This window comes from Eriocheir sinensis, chromosome 23 (assembly GCF_024679095.1).
Source record: "Eriocheir sinensis breed Jianghai 21 chromosome 23, ASM2467909v1, whole genome shotgun sequence".
In the NCBI taxonomy this organism is placed as follows: Eukaryota; Metazoa; Arthropoda; class Malacostraca; order Decapoda; family Varunidae; genus Eriocheir; species Eriocheir sinensis.
The window spans coordinates 15,334,836-15,356,549 of NC_066531.1; the positions used below are offsets into that span (position 1 = coordinate 15,334,836).

Genomic DNA, 21,714 nt, shown 5'->3' on the forward strand with positions numbered 1-21,714 from the left:
ATACTACTTATGATAAAACTCGTTTACTTAAAGTATTTCTACAATATTAGGCTGATGGACCAAACTCATTGTGGTTTTAAGATATGGTAGTAGCCTTTTGGGGTGTCTGGGGTGAATTCATGCCCTTGCATTTACTAGCAGTTTATGTCTTGATGCTCCCGGCGGCTCCTCCCACGTGTGAAGGTACTTTCTCTCGAGAGCACCCAGCCGGTCTATCCGCTAGATCGTCGCGGCTGTATTGCCGGCCAGGAATTGCCACGTGTAAAGTGTGTGTGTGTGTGTGTGTGTGTGTGTGTGTGTGTGTAATTCACCACGACCTGATCACGTGTTGGTCTCGTAATCGCCAGCAGCAGGTACCCTCCCGACATGAGCAAGTGCTCTTTATCGTCGATCTATGGGTACTGCCAGGACCTCACACACCACTCACCCCATCCCCTTTTCTCAAGGGGGGATAGTAACCACTCCTAGTCAACGGAATGAATCCGGCCTGAGCGGGCTCGAACTGCCGCCCTGTCAGACCGTGAAGCCTGGGAGTGTGTGTGTGTGTGTGTGTGTGTGTGTGTGTGTGTGTGTGTGTGTGTGTGTGTGTGTAGTTCATTCATCACACCCTGATCACGAGTCTCTCTCTCTCTCTCGCTTTCTCTCTCTCTCTCTCTCTCTCTCTCTCTCTCACACACACACACACACACACACACAGAGAGAGAGAGAGAGAGAGAGAGAGAGAGAGAGAGAGAGAGAGAGAGAGAGAGAGCAACTTCAGCTGGCCGTGCAATAAGCCGGAGAGCCTTACTGCACCCACACCTCACCATCACCTGTCATCCTCGTCCATGTAGCTATCCAGTCTACTCTTAAACCAAGCTATCGTCGCTGCACTAACTATGTGATTGCTTAGTCTATTCCATTCCAGAGAGAGAGAGAGAGAGAGAGAGAGAGAGAGAGAGGCGGGGCACACTTGCCATGGAGGTGGGCGGAGCTTGAGAGCCAGCCGGCAAATAAGCGAGGAGTGCGGCGCGTAGCTAGAAAACTGTACCTACCTTCGTAAATATATAAATAATATATAAAGGAATTGTACTGTACTGTAGTCATGCCCTGCCTGTGATTCTCCCGTCTCTTCCCTTCTGCAGGATAATGTCTGAGGGCGGCAGTCGTGGCGACGTGGCAATGAGGGTGATCGCGAAAGTCCACAGGCCGGGGGTCACGCCGGAGGAGATGGTGGCCGGCTACAACGAGTGGTCCGAGAACTACGAGGAGATGGTGAGAGAGAGAGAGAGAGAGAGAGAGAGAGAGAGAGAGAGAGAGAGAGAGAGAGAGAGAGAGAGAGAGAGATGCCTTCGGTACCAAGTGCCTACGCAGAATCATGGGGTATCGCTGGAATGATTTTGCGTTAAACCGGCGACTACTCCTTGAGGTCCGGGAGTGAAATGATGCGGCCCCTGGGGTACGCACCTGTAATCACCCGCTTCCCCGTCCCCTTAGATGATCTGGAAAGGCGGGTACCGTGGCCCCGCCATCACGGTGGAGGAGGCGCTGCGTTGGGTACCCCCGGAGCGGCGAGCCAAGGCCAGGGTGCTGGACGTGGCCGCCGGGACGGGCTGCGTGGGCCGCGAACTCCACCGGGAAGGCTTCAGGTGGGTGCCGCAGGGCCGCAGACAGGGGGATGTCCGGTCACCATACTTAAATATCCTCCAGTCCACTGCCTCCTGCCTGCCAGTGCCTCAGCCTCAACACGAGTCCAACGCCAAGAGATGAAGATGATGTGTTGGAAATTACAGCAGCTTGTGTAGAGGCAGGGCCGCTGGGTGGGAACTGGGAGCGGGCATGAGCGGCATTACTATAGTCCATCGACTCTAACTTAAAATGAAGTCCTGTGGCTTGGCCCGGGGAAACCCCCATTGTTTACAGATCTAGCGATGACCTGCGCATGACGTTTTGTCTCACTGTTAGTCTGTACGTTATCTATTTATGGAATTTACATACATTCATAATACGACTGCGTGGTGTTATGAATGGCTTGGGATTAGAGGGATTGATTGATTGATTGATTTAGAGTTTCTTTCATGGCGCCGCAACATCTTGGTCATATGGCACCGGAGTAATAAAATGGAAGGCAAATAATTAAAATAATCTAAGGGTGATAAAAGTTATTAGGAAGATAGTTTTGAAATGGTCCATTCAGATATAGCACTAGTTTAAAATATAATAAAATGTTTATTAAAAATGCATTAGTGAAATACAAAGAACTTTCTCTGAAGAGACCCTACAAGAGATGGAGGATGCCCATCTCCTGTAGATACCCCATGACGTCATGTCCAGGGGTGAACGCCTTTTCACCCAGCATTAGGGAAAGGGAAAAATTCCCATGTACATCACGACACCGGGAGAGGTACTGCTCTCGCAGATCCCGCAGACTGGGGCACTCGACCTGGGATTAGAGGGAAAGACAACGACTCAGTAAACCTTCCATATCACTTGGCAACGTGGCTCATGCAACTTTGCTGCCTGACGGACCTTGGCAACAGGCGCCAGGCCGCACCATTCAACGTTACGCCACAATGGACAAATCAAGTAGATCTCACTCTCGCCCCCTGCGCAGCCATGCAGAGAGAGAGAGAGAGAGAGAGAGAGAGAGAGAGAGAGAGAGAGAGAGAGGTAGCCACCCTCTCTGAGGAGAGTAATGGAGTGATGTGGCACCAGCGCGGTCTCGTGGGGAATCCTTGTGTCGCGCCCAAGGGCTCAAGTTAAAATCGATAGGCTATACTATGTTAGGAATTAGGCTAGTTAACCGGGGGACTAGACAAATTAACTATTTCCCTTATGGAACTAGTCTCGGGCCGAGAGTTCAAGCCAACTATGAGTATCGTCTGAGCTCGAATAAGCCTTCGATGGAACTTGAATACTTCGGTCATCGGCTCCCAAACCGAGACAGAATTAACTTATTCACTGCCTGAAGACTAACCACATTTACCATGAAAGGAATAACAATAGTGAAGTGTTTCCTTTCATGAAATAATAACTAATTGTTCTTGCTGAATTAAAATTAAAGAGCAAGGATAATTTAACCTATGGAAACAGAGAGGAAAGCCACGCCATCTGGCGAGAGAAATTAAAAATATCGCTTCAGACCCACGTGGTTGGTTTTCTCTCACTCCACCACCGGCCTTCACAAAGTAAAGACCAAGGCACTGCAGCCCACCCATTAACTCGGACGCAGTGTGCCTTATATTACCTGACTGAGGGATACTACACCCGGCAACGAGACTTCAGAGACAACAATATCTTTTGAAACCCGCTTCTCAGCTAAGTGCCCCCAGCAGTTATTTGAGACAGATAGATTTTACTACACGGATCCGGTAGGATTATTATTTGTTCGGCTGTCTGGAGTTGCTTGTTGGATACCTTCACCACCTAATAGCTGGTAAGCACTTGTTTGTTTGGGATTGTCTGACGGGTGTGTTATTCACTTTGCGAGTGACCTAACTGTTGGGTAGGGTAAATTTACTGATTCCCAACAACTACTACTACTACTATAACTTCTACTACTACTACTGCTACTACTACAACTACTACAGCCAATCCCACAGGCACATAGACGCTGTGGACCCGTCGGAGGGCATGATGAAGCAACGGGAGACTGGCATCTATACCAACGACTTCCTGGAGTTTTTCGGCAGCGGACACTCCACCGTGCCCAAAGGTATTAGTAGCTTTTTTTTTTTTTACATCAAAGGACACGGCTCAAGGGCAACAAAAAGAGTACAAAAAAAAGCCCGCTACTCGCCGCTCCCACAAAAGATAAAAGTAAAGAGTAGCCAAAATAGATGTCAATTTCGAGAGGAGAGGTGTCTTGATACACTCTTCTTGAAAGATCTCAAGTCATAGCCAGGGGGAAATACAGACGAAGGAAGGTTGTTCCAGAGTTTACCTCTTGCATAAGGGTTTTGGATAGTATAGGGATGAGCATGGGTAGAAAGTCGTGTGCAGCTGGGCCGCGGGAGGGAGGGAGGCATGCAGTTAGCAAGTTCAGAAGAGCAGTCATCATGAAGATATCGACAGAAGATAGAAAAAGAGGCAACATAACGGCGGAATTTAATTAAGAGGTAGAAGGTTGTCAGTAAGAGGAAGAAAGCTGATGAGACGAGGAGCCTTAGACTCCACTCTGTCCAGGAGAGTTGTGTGAGTGGAATTATTGTTATTGTTGTTGTTTCATATGTAAAGATTAATATACGTATTTTTCTTTTACGTCTCTCTCTCTCTCTCTCTCTCTCTCTCTCTCTCTCTCTCTCTCTCTCTCTCTCTCTCTCTCTCTCTCTCTCTCTCTCTCTCTCTCTCTCAGACACATACGACTTGGTGGTCACCTCGGGCGGTATGGGCGAAGGTCACATCCCACACAGTGGCCTCGACGACGTTGTGCGTGTCGCAAAGAACGGTGAGTGAGTAAGTGAGCATGCGTGCCTGCGTGCGTACGTGCGTGCGTGCGTGAGTGAGTGAATGTGAGTGTGAAAGTGTTTTTACAAAAAAGGAGACAGCTCAATGGCACAAAAAAAAAGAAACAATAATATAAAAAAAAGCCCGCTACTCGCTGCTCCTGAGAAAAAGTAAATCAAAAGAGGTCGCCGAAAGCGAGGTCAATTTCGGGAGGAGAGGTGTCCTGATACCCTCCTCTTGAAAGAGTTCAAGTCGTAGGCAGGAGGAAATACAGATGAAGGAAAATTGTTCCAGAGTTTACCAGCGTGAGGGATGAAAGAGTGATGATGCTGGTTTAATCTTGCACAAGGGGTTTGGACAGTATAGGGATGAACATGAGTAGAAAGTCGTGTGCAGCAGGGCCGCGGGAGGGAAGGAGGCATTCAGTTAGCAAGTTCAGAAGAGCAGTCAGCGTGAAAATAGCGATAGAAGATAAAAAGAGAGGCAACATCGTGACGGAATTTAAGAGGTAGAAAACTATCAGTTGGAAGAGGAGAGCTGATGAGACGAAGAGCCTTAGACTTCACGCTGTCCAGAAAAGCTGTGTGAGTGGAGCACCCTCCCCCCCACACGTGAGATGCATACTCCATACGAGGGCGGACAAGGCCCCAGTATATGGACAGCAACTGTGCGGGAGAGAAGAACTGGAGGAGACGATACAGAACGCCCAACCTCGAGGAAGCTGACTTAACAAGAGTGGAAATATGAGGTTTCCAGTTGAGATTTTGAGTTAAGAATAGACCGAGGATATTTAGTGTTGAAGAAGGTGACAGCTGAGTGTTGTTGAAGAATAGCGGATAGGTGTTTGGCGGATTGTGTCGAGTTGATAGGTGGGGAAATTGAGTTTTTGAGGCATTGAAGGACACAAGGTTTCTTCTACCCCAATCGGAAATGATTGCAAGGTGTGAGGTTAAGCGTTTTGCAGCCTCCAGTCTGGAGTCGTGTACTTCCTGTTGGGATGGGCTTCTATTGAAAGAAGTTGAATAATGCAGAGTGGAGTCGTCGGCGTATGAGTGGACAGGACAGTTTGTTATTGAAAGAAGATCATTGATGAATAACAAGAAGAGAGTGGCTGATAGGACAGAGCCCTGTGGAACACAACTGTTGATAGGTTTAGGGGAAGAACAGTGACCGTCTAACACCGCAGAGATACAACGGCCGGAAAGGAAACTGGAGATAAAGGAACAGAGAGAGGGATAGAATCTGAAAGAGGGCAGTTTAGAAAGCAAAGACTTGTGCCAGACTCTATCGAAGGCTTTCGATATGTCTAGCGCAACTGAGAAAGTTTCACCGAAATGGCTAAAAGAGGATGACCAAGAGTCAGTTAAGAGAGCAAGAAGATCGCCAGTAGAACGCCCATTGCGGAACCCATACTAGCGATTAGATAGAAGGTTGGAAGTGGAAAGGTGCTTTTGAATCTTCCGGTTAAGGATTGATTCAAAACCTTTAGATATACATAAAAGTAAAGCTATAGGGCGGTTGTTTGAGGGATAGGAACGGTCACCCTTCTTAAGCACAGGCTGTACAAAGGCATACTTCCAGCAGGAAGGATAGGTAGATATTGATAGGCAGAGACGAAAGAGTTTGACCAGGCAGGGTGTCAGCACGGAAGCATAGTTTTTAAGGACAATAAGAGGCACTCCATCAGGTCCATAAGCCTTCTGAGAGTTGAGGCCAGAGAGGGCATAGAAAACATCATTTGGAAGAATCTTAATAACGGGCATAAAAGAGTCAGAGGGGGGGTGAGTAGGAGGAATATGCCCAGAATCGTCCAGGGTGCAGTTCTTACAGAAAGTTTGAGCCTTAGAGACAGATGAGACGGCAGTGCTGCCGTCAGGGTTAAGGAAAGGAGGGAAAGAGTAAGAAGTGAAATTGGAGGAGACATTTTTGGCTACATGCCAGAAATCACGAGAAGAATTAGAAGAAGCAAGGTGTTGACATTTTCTATTGATTAAAGCAGTTTTGGTAAGTCAGAGAATAGATTTGGCCCGATTCCGGGCTGAGATTTAAAAGCCATAGTTAGCGGGAGTTCGAAGGGTCTGGAACTTTTTGTGAGCTGCCTCTCTATCTTTAATAGCACGAGAACAACCACGATTAAACCAAGGATTTTTAGTATGAGGAGTAAAAAATGAACGTGGATTGTATGCCTCCATTCCAGAGACAATCACCTCTGAGATGCGCTGGGCACACACAGAGGGGTCTCTCTCCTGGAGGCAGTAATCATTCCACGGGAAATCGGAAAAGTACATCCTCAGGTTGTAACGGTGTAACGCTTCGTTGCGGGGACTTGCGGGCGTGAAGGGAAACTCTTGCTGTCTTAGAAGAAATATATTCTTAACCTAAGATACAGCGTAGCGTGGGTGAGAGAGACGAGACGCTAGGTGTGTGTCGCGCGAGCTCTCTCGAAGGAGTGACGAGTTTCAGAGTGGAAAATAATGAAGTTACAATTGGTCACGTATGTCAAGGTGACCTCTAAGCTTGATGAAATGCTTTGTATACAAACTGAGATGGTAAACACTGACAGCTGACATTCCTACAAGGTGGCGTGATCTATCTGTCGTGTTTTTTTTTCCATTGATAACTACAATTACTATAACAAGGTCGTCCCACCGAGCTGAAGCAAAATGCCAGAAGCATCGCCTCTTCGGTGGGTCCAGAGGATGTACAGGAGCGATAGGACAGAAAACAGAAATAAGGTTATGGTCGGAGGAACCCAACGGAGAGAACAGTTTGACAGAGTAAAGAAAAGGATTAGAGGTAAGGAAGAGGTCTAGAATGTTGGGCCTGTCTCCAAAACGGTCGGGAATACGTGTAGGGTGCTGAACCAACTGCTCTAGGTCGTTGAGGAGAGCAAAGTTGTAGGCTTGTTCACCAGGCTGGTCTGTGAAAGAGGATGAGAGCCAAAGCTGGTGGTGAACATTCAAATCTCCCATGATGGAGATTTCAGTGAAGGGAGAGTGAGTCAAGATGTGCTCCACTTTAGAATTCAAATAGTCAAAGAATTTTACATAGTAGAGTTAGGTGAGAGATAAACAGCACAGATGTATTTAGTAATAGAATGACAATGAAGTCTTAGCCAGATGGTGGAAAATTCAGAAGAGTCAAGGTCGTGGGCACGAGAGCAAGTGATGTCGTTGCGCACGTAGGCGCAACATCCAGCTTTGGATTAAAATTTAGGATAGAGATAGTAGGAGGGAACAGAGTAGAGGTTGCTGTCAGTAGCCTCAGAAACCTGTGTTTCGGTGAGGAAGAGAGGGTGAGGTTTAGAGGAGGATAGATGGTGTTCCACAGAATGAAAATTAGAACGAAGACCACGAATGTTGCAGAAGTTGATAAGAAAGAGGTTCGATGAGTTATCAGGACACCTCTCAAGTCGGCAGCCAGAAGGGGAATTTATGGTCCCCCCCCAGGCGGGGACTCCGAGGCATTGTTATTTTTCGCCATTCTAAATTTTGAATTTTGGGAAAAGGTGTGTGTGTTGCGTGAATGTAGTGTGGTGTAGAAAGAGAGAGGAACTGTCTTTAGAGAGCATGCTGAACTGCTCCCTGGTGTTGATGAGACAAAAGGGAAACGGTTAGTGAGGACATGGGAAGGGTCTTTGAAGGGCTTCAGCACCCTCCTCGCTTCCCATATATCCTCACCGGGAGTAGGTCACGCCCGTTCGGTAGGTGTCTTCCTACCTACTCCTACTATAGGATCGCAAAACAGTTCATGGTAATCCCAGCAACTTTTACGAGAGGCTTTTCAAACAGGCGAACTTAGGCGCCGTTTAGGATGGGAAACAGCCTACATAGAGACTTCAGATTTGCCTGGAGTAAACCTTGAGGCGGTCTCCCTAGGGTGGGCTAGACGACGCGCCCCCTAGCGTATGCCCCAATGATTAACTGATTTCCTCCTCTCCGGCACTCCAGGAGGCTTCGTGATCATCGTGATGCGCCATGAGTTCCTACAGACCGTGCCTTCCTACAAGGACAAGCTGGAGCCTTACATGGACCAGCTGGAGGCGGACGGGAAGTGGAAGAAGGTAGGGAGCACCGTTGCCAGATTATCGTACTCAGAGCATAGTATTTACCGTTTTTTGACACCTAACTATTGCCAAGAAACATCAGGAATTAACTATTTTAACGATAGATATAAATTAATCTAGTTATTGAGCCCCAGGAGACATATTTGAAGTCAGAAGTTGGTAAATATATAAGAGGCTGAGTACAACTATCTGGCAACGTTGGTACAATAAAACATTTACTCTAATCAAGGTTTCTGTCTGGCGGGGCTGTTCACTGTATGGGCGCCTGTCACGACACACTGGTATAAGGAGATGGTCAGGAGCTGGCCAGGGGGAGAAGGTCACGTATTTGAAATGATGGTCATAATTCCTTCAGGTGGAGCGGCGCATCGTCCCAAACTATTTCTGTGACAAGGAGGGTCTCGTCTTCGTCTTCCGCATCACTAAGCCTGAGTGAGGAGGAAGAGGAGGGAAGGGAAAGGAGAGAGATGAAGAGGAGGAGTTATAGTGGTGCTGTGCCAAGGCCGTCTCTGTGTAACAGCCTTGGCTTTCGTCGCGGCACCCGAGACTGAGGTGTGAATTATCGTGGTATCATGGCGTCTACGATGTTATATGATAGTCTGCGCATAGGGCACATTTGTCAGTATTAATCATATTATTGAAATTGTCGTAAAATCTGTTTTAGTTTATAAGACTGAGGCTGCAGAATCCTAACCTCAGACCTTGCTATCATCTCCGATTGGGATAAAGGAAACTTTGGGTTTTGTGTCCTTCAATGCCTCAAAAACCCAATTTATCCACCTTTCAACTCGACACAATCTTCCAAACACCTATCCCCTATTCTTCAACTACACTCAGCTGTCACCTTATAATTCTTCAGAACTAAATATCCTCGGTCTATCCTCAACTCAAAATTTTAACTGGAAACTTCTCATCTCTTCTCTCACTAAATCTGCTTCCTCGAGTTTGGGCGTTCTGTATCGTCTCCTCCAGTTCTTCTGCCCCCCACCGCTGCTATCCATATACAAGGCCTTGTCCGCCCTCGAATGGAGTATGCATCGCACGTGGGGGGCTCCACCCACACAGCTCTTCTCTATCTTTCGGCCACTCCTCTGTTGTTAAAAAAAAATAAGGTCGCTGATTATGTAGCTGTATGTGTGTGTGCATGTGTAATGGCAAGTTGCCAGAACACGATAACGAAGACCTCAGACTCGTGCGCTGCGACTATAGTATACGTTTAGGAATGCTTGGCCTGGGTCTTGGGGTCTTGATGATGTACAGACATGTGTATATATATAATAAACTGGTGCCTACTTCCCCTCAGAATCATGTTAATCTTTGTTTGTTTCTCAAGTTAATTTAAGTGATTACTCTTCCTAATTTTAAATGCGTCTGCTGTTCCTAATTTATGATGCCTCTGCTGTTCCTAATTTATAATGCCTCTGCTGTTCCTAATTTATAATGCGTCTGCTGTTCCTAATTTATAATGCCTCTGCTGTTCCTAATTTATAATGCCTCTGCTGTTCCTAATTTATAATGCCTCTGCTGTTCCTAATTTATAATGCCTCTGCTGCTCCTAATTTTAAATGCGTCTGCTGTTCCTAATTTTAAATGCGTCTGCTGTTCCTAATTTTAAAAGCGTCTGCTGTTCTTAATTTTAAAAGCGTCTGCTGTTCCTAATTTTAAAAGCGTCTGCTGTTCCTAATTTTAAAAGCGTCTGCTGTAGCCCTACGTGGCGCAATGCAGAGGAAGTTAACTTATTTAATCTGAAAGTAAAGTGAAATGATCAGCAATTTAAGTTAAGTAACAGATTAGTGAATTATATGTGGCAGTGAGCATGTGTAAGGATGAGATGGAACGAGAGAACAAAGATTAAGGAAAATAATAAAAAAAACTCGCTCCCATCCCTCCCTCCTCCATACTTCCTTCCTCGACCAGAGTCGTCCGCCACTGGAACAGCCTCCCCGCAGAAGTAGTCAGTGCGGAAACGATCAACTCCATTTCCACTGACAGTAACTTTACTGCGTCGGGAGTGAACTGAACGTATCCAAGGTCACTTAATGTTCTTAGTTCTGTTATTTTCTTCTTCTATTATGATATATCATCATCATCATCATCATTTCGTTTAACGTCCGTTTTCACTCTTCCTGAGCGGTTGGACGCTTTATGGGTCTCCTCTATTCTGCTCTGTCTTCTGCCTGATGCTCATCCAATCCCATCACTGCCAAGTCTTCCTGTATACACCTTCTCCACCTTTTCCTAGGTCTACCAACTGGTCTCCTTCCTTTTACTTTCAATCTCTCCAAAACTCCCAGCACTGTATCCTCCCCTGCTTTTCACATGTCCGAACTATAGGAGTCTCCCTTCTGAGCACTGTTTCCAGGTTCTCTACTCCACATCTGTTAGCCACATCTAGCTGCACTAGATACCCTGTCTTGCTAATCTCTCCACATCTCCCAGCACTGTATCCTCCCCTGCTCCCTTCACATGTCCAAACCATCGGAGTATTTCTCTTCTGAGCACTGTTTCCAGGTCCTCTACTCCACATCTGTTAGTTACATCTGCACTGCGCACCCTGTCTTGCCGATCTCTCCAAACCTCCCAGCACTGTATCCTCCCCTGCTCTCTTCACATGTCCAAACCATCGGAGTCTTTCCCATCGGAAGGAGTTTCTTTTCAAACCGAGTCATCCGTCACCGGAACAATCTTCCTTCAGAAGTAGTAACTGCGAATACTATCAACTCGCTGCGTCGGGGAGTAAACTGAATATTGAGGTGCTTTCATCTGCTCCTCAATATCGAGGTGCTTTCATCTGCTCGTCAATGTCGAGGTGCTTTCATCTGCTCCCCAGGCCCCAAGTGCATGTCGAGCAGATTAAATCACCAAAGCCGGCAACCTCGTAATGAGCCAATAGGCTTTATGTTGCCTGCATTTCCATGTTTCCATGTTTCTGAGGTGGTGGCGGAGTGGTTAGCGTGCCGGCCCCGCATTCGCAGGGGTGATGATGATGAGGGTTCGAATCCGCCGCTAACCACCTGGGATTTTTCAGTCACCGCCGAGGGGCCCAAGACGACCCACATGCTGTCCTGAAGACTATCCACCAACCCGGACTCTAGAAGAAGTTATGCAAGGGAAATCAAGAATGATCTCCGGGGGGCAGCATGAGCCAATAATAATTGCGCCACTATAAACAATTGTCTGCGCCATAACGGGCTCGGGCCCACCATCAGGCCCCTAATAAAAAAAAGCCTACCGGCGCTTTATGTCACATGTAAAAAAGGAAAAAAGAAACTGTTTCCAGGTCCTCTACTCCACATCTGTAAGCTACATCTGCACTGGACACCCTATCTTACCATTCTCTCCACAACTCACAGCACTGTGTCCTCCCCTGCTCTCTTTACATGTCCAAACCATCGGAGTCTTTCCCTTCTGAGCACTGTTTCCATGCAGGTCCTTTACTCCACATCTGTTAGCTACATCTGCACTGGATCGACACCCTTCTATTATGAGATATGGAACAAAAAATAAAGAAGATAATAAATTGCTCCCCTCCCCCTCCTTCCTTCCTCGAATTGAGTCGTCCGCCACTGTAACAGCCTTCCTGCAAGAGTGGTTAGCGCATACTGTGTGATTTTCAGTTAATACAAGAAACATGTGTGCAATATTCATGCAGTGGAGAAAATGATAGGATTCGTAATATGATAACAGAAAACAGTAAAGGAAGGAATATTAATTAAGTGTATGAAACCAATTATAATCCTTTTCCACAGATAGAGATCGTGTTTTTTGTTTTTGTTTTAATAGTTTTTCTATATGAGAGAGAGATAATAATGATGATAATAATAATAATTATAATAATAATAATAATAATAATAATAATAATTATAATAATAATTACAATAACAGTAATATGAGAATTGTAATAAAGGAGAAAAGGAAGAAGATAAAAGAAAAAAGGAGAAAGGAGAGAATTACAGAAGAATAAAGAAGAGGAAAGAAGAAATAGAGGAAACAGAAGGAAGGGAAATAGAAATAATGGAAATATATAACAATAGAGCGGGTCAAGGGGGGACGGTGGGGGGCGGGGGGCGGTACTCGGCTCACTTCTAAACAAAACAACGTGACTGAGAAAGAGTAAGAGAGGAGAGGGAGATAATGTAAGGGAGTACGGAGGTGGGAACTGGGAAGGGAGAGGAGGAAAAGGAAGGAGAGGGAGATAAAGAGTAAAGGAGGAGAGAAGATGAAAGAGAAGGGAGGGGAGAGGGAGAGAAAGGAGGGGGATGGAGTGAAAGGGAGGAGAGAGAGAATGAGGGAGGAAAGGAGGGGATGGAGGGAGGTAAGGAGTAAGGGAGGTGATAAGAGGGAGAGAGGGGTGTAAGTAAAGGAAGGTGAGGGAGAGAAAAAATAAGGGAGGAAAGGAGGGGATGGAGGGAAAGGAAGGAGGTGAGGGAAATGAGTAAGGCGAGGTTCCCACTATTCCGTTTTGACGGATCCGTCGACGTTAATAATGACCTCAAAATGAAGTCAGCAAAACAGCGGCCGCTCGACACGGATGATCCACCCCGTCGGTCCATCGCTCATCATTTGTTGACAAACATATAGACAGCATTAACCACAATGACTTCTTGTATATGTTTCTATTTCATATTTTCATGATATCTAGAATACATAATTTTCATTCTGTGGAGCACCATCTCTCCTCCTCTAAACCTCACCTTCTCTTCCTCACCGAAACACAGGTCTCTAAGGCTACTGACAGCAATCTCTACTCTGTTCCCTCCTACTATCTCTATCCTAAATATCAATCCAAAGCTGGATGTTGCGTCTACGTGCGCAAAGACATCACTTGCTTTTGTGCCCACGACCTTGGCTCTTCTGAATTTTCCACCATCTGGCTAAGACTTCATTGTCATACTATTACTAAATACATCTGTGCTGTTTATCTCTCACCCAACTCTACTAACTATGTAAAATTCTTTGACTACTTGAACTCTAAAGTGGAGCACATCTTGACCTACTCTCCCTTCACTGAAATCTCCATCTTGGGAGATTTCAATGTTCACCACCAGCTTTGGCTTTCATCCTCTTTCACTGACCAGCCTGGTGGATAAGTCTACAACTTTGCTCTCCTCAACGACCTAGAGCAGTTGGTTCAGCACCCTACACGTATTCCCTACCGTCTTGGAGACACGCCCAACATTCTAGACCTCTTCCTTACCTCAAACCCTTCTGCATATTCTGTCAAACTGTTCTCTCCGTTGGGCTCCTCCGATCACAATCTTATTTATGCATCCTGTCCTATCGCTCCTGTACACCCTCTGGACCCACCGAAGAACGAGATCGGCATTTTGCTTCAGCTCGGTGGGACGACCTGAGGATGTACTTTTCCGATTTCCCGTGGACTGATTATTGCTTCCAGGATTGAGACCCTTCTGTGTGTGCTCAGCGCATCACAGAGGTGATTGTCTCTGGAATGGAGGCATACATTCCTCGTTCTTTCTCTACTCCTCACGCTAAAAAGCCTTGGTTTAATCACGCTTGTTCTCGTGCTGTCGATTATAGAGAGGTAGCTCACAAAAGGTACCAGAGCCTTCAAACTAATGCTAATTATGAACTTTACATTTCTGCCCGAAATCGTACCATATCTATTCTCCGACTAACCAAAAATTCTTTCATTAATAGAAAATGCCAAAACCTTGCTTTCTCTAACTCTTCCCGTGACTTCTGGCATCTAGCCAAAAGCATCTCCTCCAACTTCACTTCTTCATCTTTCCCTCCACTCCTCAGTCCTGACGGCAACACTGCCGTCTCATCTATCTCTAAGGCTGAACTCTTCTCTCAAACTTTTTCTAAAAACTCCACTCTGGACGATTCTGGGCATATTCCTCCTACTCATCCCCCCTCTGACTCCTTTATGCCTGTCATAAAGATTCTTCAAAATGATGTTTTCTATGCTCTCTCTGGCCTCAATCCTCAGAAGGCTTATGGACCTGATGGAGTGCCTCCTATTGTCCTTAAAAACTGTGCCTCCGTGCTGTCACCCTGCCTGGTCAAACTCTTTCGCCTCTGCCTGTCAACATCTACCTTTCCTTCTTGCTGGAAGTATGCCTTCATACAGCCTGTGCCTAAGAAGGGTGACCGCTCCAATCCCTCAAACTACCGTCCTATAGCTTTACTTTCTTGTCTATCTAAAGCTTTTGAATCAATCCTTAACCGAAATATTCAAAAGCACCTTTCCACTTCTGACCTTCTATCTGATCGCCAGTATGGGTTCCGCAAGGGGCGTTCTACTGGTGATCTCCTAGCCTTCTTAACTGACTCTTGGTCATCCTCTCTTAGCCGTTTCGGTGAAACTTTTGCTATTGCGCTGGACATATCAAAAGCTTTTGATAGGGTCTGGCACAAATCTTTGCTTTCCAAACTACCCTCCTACGGTTTCTATCCTTCTCTCTGTACCTTTATCTCCAGTTTCCTTTCTGACCGTTCTATTTCTGCCGTGGTAGAAGGTCACTGTTCTTCCCCTAAATCTATTAACAGTGGTGTCCCACAGGGTTCTGTCCTATCTCCCACTCTTTTTCTGTTGTTCATTGATGATCTTCTTTCCAAAACGAACTGTCCTATCCATTCCTACGCCGATGATTCCACTCTGCATTACTCAACTTCTTTTAAACTTAACGACTCAAGGCTGGAGGCTGCAGAACGCTTAGCCTCAGACCTTACTATTATTTCTGATTGGGGCAAAAAGAATCTGGTGTCCTTCAATGCCTCAAAAACACAGTTTCTCCACCTATCCACTCGACACAATCTTCCAAACAACTATCCCCTATTCTTTGACAACACCCAGCTATCACCTTCCTCAACACTAAACATCCTCGGTCTATCCTTAACTCAAAATCTCAACTGGAAACTTCATATCTCTTCTCTTACTAAATCAGCTTCCTCGAGGCTGGGCGCTCTGTACCGTCTCCGCCAGTTCTTCTCCCCCGCACAGTTGCTATTCATTTATAAGGGCCTTGTCCGCCCTCGTATGGAGTATGCATCTCATGTGTGTGTTTGGAGGAGGGGGGGCTCCACTCACACAGCTCTCCTGGACAGAGTGGAGTCAAGGCTCTTCGTCTCATCAGCTCTCCTCCTCATACTTAAAGTTTTCTACCTCTTAAAGTCCGCATCCATGTTGCCTCTCTTTCTATCTTTTATCGGTATTTCATGCTGACTGCTCTTCTGAACTTGCTAACCGCATGCTTCCCCTCCTCCCGCGGCCTCGCTGCACACGACTTTCTACTCATGCTTATCCCTGTACTGTCCTAACCCCTTATGTAAGAGTCAACCATCATCTTCACTCTTTCATTCCTCACGCTGGTAAACTCTGGAACCATCTTCCTTCATCTGCATTTCCTCCTGCCTACGACTTGAACTCTTTCAAAAGGAGAGTATCAGGACACCTCTCCTCCCGAAATTGACCTCTCTTTTTGAACACTCCTTTGACCTCTATTCATGAGCAGTAAGTAGCGGGTTTTTTTTTTATTTCCTTACCCCCTTGAACTGTCTCCTTAGCTGTAAAAAAAAAAAAAAAAAATATTAAAGACGTAACACGGACAACAAGGAGCGCGACGAGAGACAAGAACATCAAAACATTCACTAATGGAGTCTGTGCTGCCACACCATTTTCCTTGTCTCACCGGAGGAGAGTACGCGACCGTTTCAGCGGGGGCTTGCTACAGATAACCCCCCCCCCCCCCCCCAATGACGAGAAAGGAGGAACGAAATCTTCCCTGATGCGGTGAGTCGAGCTGGGGTGAGTTGTGCGGTGAGGACAGCTACGGTGAGTCGAGCTGAGATAAGTTGCGCGGTGAGGACAGCTACGGTGAATCGAGCTGGAGTGAGTAGCGCAGTGAGAACAGCTACGGTGAGTCGAGCTGAGGTGAGTTGAGTGGTTGGCTGTTTAATAGATCCTGAAAGGCTTGGATCCGCACTCCAAAATCGCGAACCACGTAGACGGGTCCTGAGCAGAAGAGTGGTGCTCTGAAGGACACCGCTGTTGTAGAGGAAGTTGTCGTCATCAAGCATGGTGAAGTCGAACGGTGTGGAGATGGGCAAAAGGCATTGCCGTAAACGCGCCAGGGGCCACGGCAATCCGAGAGAGCGTCGAGGGAACTGCGTGTGAAGGCTCTAGCTGCCAGCGTACCAGGGGGTGGGAGGAGCACCCAGGGGCACAGAAGGTGCCTGAAGGGCGCAGAAGGGGCCTAGAGTGAGGGCACAGAGGGTGCCTGGAGGAGGCGCTGAAGGTGCCTGGGGACGGGGCACAGAGGGTGCCTGGAGGGGGCACAGAGGGTACCTGGAGGAGGCGCAGAAGGCGCCTGGAGGAGGGCACAGAGGGTGCCTGGGGGAGGGCGGGGGAGAACCCTGAAGGTGGCAACTACGTCCACGGCGTAATGCTTCTCCTGACCTGAGGCTCAACCTCACGACCCCCAAGCGGTTTTGAAGTTTATTGCCCCAGGAGAGGGTAGACGAATGGATCATTTCAGACCCAGGTCCACCGCTCTGGGAGAGAGTGCCCTTATAAACGGCATCGGTTTACAAGCCACCTTGAACCATAGCCACACTCCGGGGTCAACAATTGTAGGTGGTAGCGAGTGTTCCGAGTGCTATTTGGTTCACGGATAGAGAAACTCCATATCCGTCAGGGTTGTTTATTGGCATAAAAATCGTACAGGTCATAAGGACAAACACAACACATTGAAAAGGTGTTTGTGTGTGTATGCGTGTGTATGAATGTTGTATGGTGTAGATGACATATAAATGTTAGTGTGTGTAGTAAACAATATGTATGAGTTAACAATAGGAGGACGAGGACACACAGTGGAAGATAAACGAGTAACAAGAGAGACAAACATTAAAGACGCAACACGGACAACAAGGAGCGCGACGAGAGACAAGAAGATCAAAACATTCACTAATTGAGTCTGTGCTGCCACACCATTTTCTTTGTCTCACCGGAGGAGAGTAGCCGACCGTTTCAGCGGTGGCTTCCTCTACACGTATTCCCGACCGTCTTGGAGACCGGCCCAACATACTAGACATCTTCTTTACCTCTAACCCTTCTGCTTACTCTGTCAAACTGTTCTCTCCGTTGGGCTCCTCCGATCGCAACCTTATTTCTGTATCCTGTCCTATTGCTCCTGTACATCCTCTGGACCCACCGAAGAGTCGATACTTCTGGTACTTTGCTTCAGCTCGGTGTGACGACCTAAGGATGTACTTTTCCGATTTCCCGTGGAATGATTACTGCTTCCACGATAGAGACCCCTCTGTGTGTGCCCAGCGCATCAAAAATGTGAGTGTCTCTGGAATGGAGGTATACATTCCACGTACTTTCTCTACTCCCCATGCTAAAAAGCTTTGGTTTAATCGCGCTTGTTCTCGTCCTGTCAAAGATAGAGAGGCAGGTCACAAAAGGTACCAGAGCCTTCGAACACCCGCTAACCTTGATCTTTACATTTCCGCCCGGAATCGTGCCAATTATATTCTTCGACTTAACAAAAACGCCTTTATCCATACCAAATGTCAACACCATGCTTTCTATAATTCTTCCAAATTCTGGTACTTAGCACAGTTGCTATCCATTTACAGGGGCCTTGTCCGCCCTCGTATGGAGTATGCATCTCATGTGTGTGGGGGGGTGTTCACTCACAAAACTCTCCTTGACAGAGTGGAGTCAAAGTTTCTTCGTCTCATCAGCTCTCCTCCTCTCACTGATAGTCTTCTACCTCTCAAATCCCGCCGCCATGTTGCTTTTCCTTTTAACTTCTATCGATATTTTCATGCTGACTGCTCTTCTGAACTTGCTAACTGCATGCCTCCCCCCCTCCCGCGGCCCCGCTGCACACGACTTTCTACTCATACTCATCCCTATACTGTCCAAATCCCTTATGCAAGAGTCAACCAGCATCTAAACTATTTCATCCCTCACGCTGGTAAACTCTGGAACAATCTTCCTTCATCTGTATTTCCTCCTGCCTACGACTTCAACTCTTTCAAGAGGGGGGTTTCAGGATACCTCTCCTCTCGAAATTGACCTCTCTTTTTGGACACTCCTTTGACCTTTATTCAAGAGCAGTAAGTAGCAGGCTTTTTTTATATATATTTTTCTTTACGCCCTTGAACTGTCTTAGCCAAAAATATATCCAGTTTCACTTCTTCCTCTTTCCCGCCTCTTCTCAACCCAGACGGCACCACTGCCGTCTCATATATCTCTAAGGCTGAACTCTTCCCTCAAACTTTTTGTAACAACTCCACTCTGGACGATTCTGGGCACATTCCTCCTACTTATCCCCCCTCTGACTCCTTTATGTCTGTTATTAAAATTCTTAGGAATGATGTTTTCTATGCCCTCTCTGGCCTCAACTCTCAGAAGGCTTATGGACCTGATGGAGTGCCTCCTATTGTCCTTAAAAACTATGCTACCTGGTCAAACTCTCTCGCCTCTGCCTATCAACATCTACCTTTCCTTCTTACTGGAAGTGCGCCTTCGTACAGCCTGTGCCTAAGAAGGGTTCCAATCCCTCAAACTACTGCTCTATAGCTTTACTTTCCTGTCTATCTAAAGCTTTTGAATCAATCCTTAACCGGAAGATTCAAAAGCACCTTTCCACTTCTAACCTTCTATCTGATCGCCAGTATGGGTCCCGCAAGGGGAGTTCTACTGGCGATCTTCTTGCTCTCTCAACTGATTCTTGGTCATCTTCTCTTAGCCGTTTCGGTGAAACTTCCTCAGTTGCGCTAGACATATCGAAAGCCTTCGATATAGTCTGGCACAAGTCTTTACTTTCTAAACTGCCCTCTTTCGGATTCTGTCCTTCTCTCTGTTCCTTTATCTCCAATTTCCTTTCCGACCGTTCTATTAGTCCAGTAAAAATGGGGTCGAACCCGGTTTTGTGGTATGGAGAAGGTTTTATTGTTGATTCTGGTGCTCTGACATGTCCTCAACAGGAATCAGCCGGGTGCCACTCCAGCACCCTTGGGGAAAACTTATTACGGGCCAAAAACAAAATGGCCGCGACGCGGCATGTCGCCCACGCTAATGCCAGTTTTTATGCCACATATCTTTTACAATACTGCCGACAGAAAGGCGATTTTGGTGTCCATACCTATGTTTTAGAGGTCAAGGAAGTCATTCCTGCTCACTAATTAAGAGTATCTACCTAAGAAAGTATGTATATTCATCCAAAAGGGGGATAATTTGTGAAAAAAAAATTAAATTTATTGTAGTATGTACACTATTTACATTTAGTAGCAATCCAGATTACATACTACTTAGTAATCACTAGTTTCATATAAAATTCATAAATAATAATTTCAGCATACCCTTGAATTATGGTACATTACAATGAAGCCATGCAATAATGCTTATTAATATATCTGTGGTGATCAAATTAGGTAATAACTCCTTTTTAAGTATCTCATAAAACCATAACATAAATATATTGTGCAACAGAGTCTTTGAGTCATAAACAGTAATCTCTCTTTCATTATCACGTATTTGTTTCTAGGACTTTTGTCCCTGCACTATATTTACACAGGTCACATGTAATATTAACTATTGCTTAAAAGTAACATAAATCCAGAACACTGTGAATGGTCAGTCCTTCAAATGTTATGTAAATCACAATCACTCAAAAGTTCATCCTCTTCCTCATGTGATAATGTGCTCCGAGTATTATTAACATTATTACAGTCTGCTCCAGCGTGACAAGCACAGAACATTGAACATGACATTTGAACACCCGCACAACTGCATCTGCTGGAAGAACATGCACGCATCGAGGAGCAAGCACACTTGATCATTTGGAGAATTTCGGTTGGCACGGGTGATTTATTCTCTGGTAACATGACCGGGAAGAGCTTATCATTTCTCTTGGTCCATCCATACTTCAGTGGATCAGGAGCTTCAGGTTCACTGACGAGTGACGACTTCCACACAAGTGTCTGGTAATGGGCTCTGTAGACATGTTGCATGAAAGCCTCTGAAGTTGGTGGCAGAGACTTCAGTTTTGGAGCAACTGACATCATGAACTATCATGTGTGATCTTTTTGAGGAATATGTAGTCAGTCAACTGAGCTCTGTTAAGGGTGATTATCTTAGCAGCCAATATTCGCAGCGGGAGAATGGGTTGGCGAGCACAAGCTTGTGGCATATCGGGTTTTCTGGGTCCATTATACCTTTCTACAGTCATTGGGAGTGTGTGTTCTATCTTCAAGTCCTCCTTTCTCAGCCTTTTGATTGCAGGAGTCTTTGGATTTTGGATATGATCTGTGCTTTCCTGTACTTGTGTTAGAAGCAAGGCGAGTGAATGCGTCGATTTCAGTCCATTTGGTGATGCAATGTTCGTGTCAAAGTTATCAGCAACTGTTTGAATTAGGCCAGTTCTACTGTCCATCAATCCTTGTAAGTTCTTCTCCTTCGAGGCAGCATGTGCCACTGATTTCTTGAACCGTAACACTTCAGCATATGAACACGTTATGCCGAATTTTGCACACTGTTCTATAAGGGATTTATCCCTTACGATGGTCCCAAGAGTTATCTGTAACATTGTTGGTCTGTTGGTGAGAACACTAGTTATGATGTTTCCTATTAGTAAAGCTGTGAGTGTGTTGTCTAGTTTGGGTGACAACTCAGCAAGCAACCTTAGGATCGTATCACTGCAAGCATTTGTTACATCTTCTTCAGTGAGTCGAGTGTGGTATGTGTCCCGGTTGGCTGTTTTTGCACAGCATTCGTTTTTTATTGTTTTGGCTATGACTGTCATGTCAATCTCATCACTGGCATCAGTAAGTTTGAGTAAATGAGGAGCTTCACTGCGGAACACAAATATGTTAGCTACTCCCGCTCCTGAGAGTTTCAAATCATGACCAAAATGACTGAATAAGTTACTGATGAGGTTTTTACGTGATAGTTTACTACCACCATATTTTGTGTATGCTTCGTGGATTTCAATAGAGTTCCATACGTGTGATTTTTTACCCTCCATCTCACAAATCAGTGCATCCAAGGCAGGATCATCTTGTAGAAAGACATTGGATTTAGTTCCAGCAGCTGCTTGAATATTCTTGTGGCTCATGAAGCGCTTATAACAATCATTGTGGTACTGTGCATCTGCTGCATGCAAATCTGTAACCGCACCACTTAATCTAACTCGAACTTCATTGGCCAGATCATCATTACGTTCATCACAGTTGAGCAATAT

General features: G+C 46.0%; 1 protein-coding gene across 1 annotated transcript; it reads left to right on the forward strand.

Annotated features, from left to right (window-relative positions):
* Nucleotides 1-1,128: 1,128 nt before the first annotated feature.
* On the forward strand, nucleotides 1,129-9,134 carry LOC127002503 (uncharacterized). Its single transcript, XM_050868550.1, has 6 exons — nucleotides 1,129-1,254; nucleotides 1,477-1,628; nucleotides 3,582-3,694; nucleotides 4,334-4,426; nucleotides 8,376-8,488; nucleotides 8,847-9,134. Exons 1-6 carry the CDS (start codon nucleotides 1,129-1,131, stop codon nucleotides 8,925-8,927), a joined length of 678 nt encoding a protein of 225 aa, XP_050724507.1. The 3' UTR covers nucleotides 8,928-9,134.
* Nucleotides 9,135-21,714: the final 12,580 nt, after the last annotated feature.

Coding starts and splice junctions, on each gene's coding strand:
- LOC127002503 (XM_050868550.1), top strand. CDS start 1,129: ATGTCTGAGGGCGGCAGTCGTGGCGACGTGGCAATGAGGGTGATCGCG. Junction 1,255..1,476: donor CCGAGAACTACGAGGAGATG/GTGAGAGAGAGA, acceptor CCGTCCCCTTAG/ATGATCTGGAAAGGCGGGTA. Junction 8,489..8,846: donor CGGACGGGAAGTGGAAGAAG/GTAGGGAGCACC, acceptor TAATTCCTTCAG/GTGGAGCGGCGCATCGTCCC.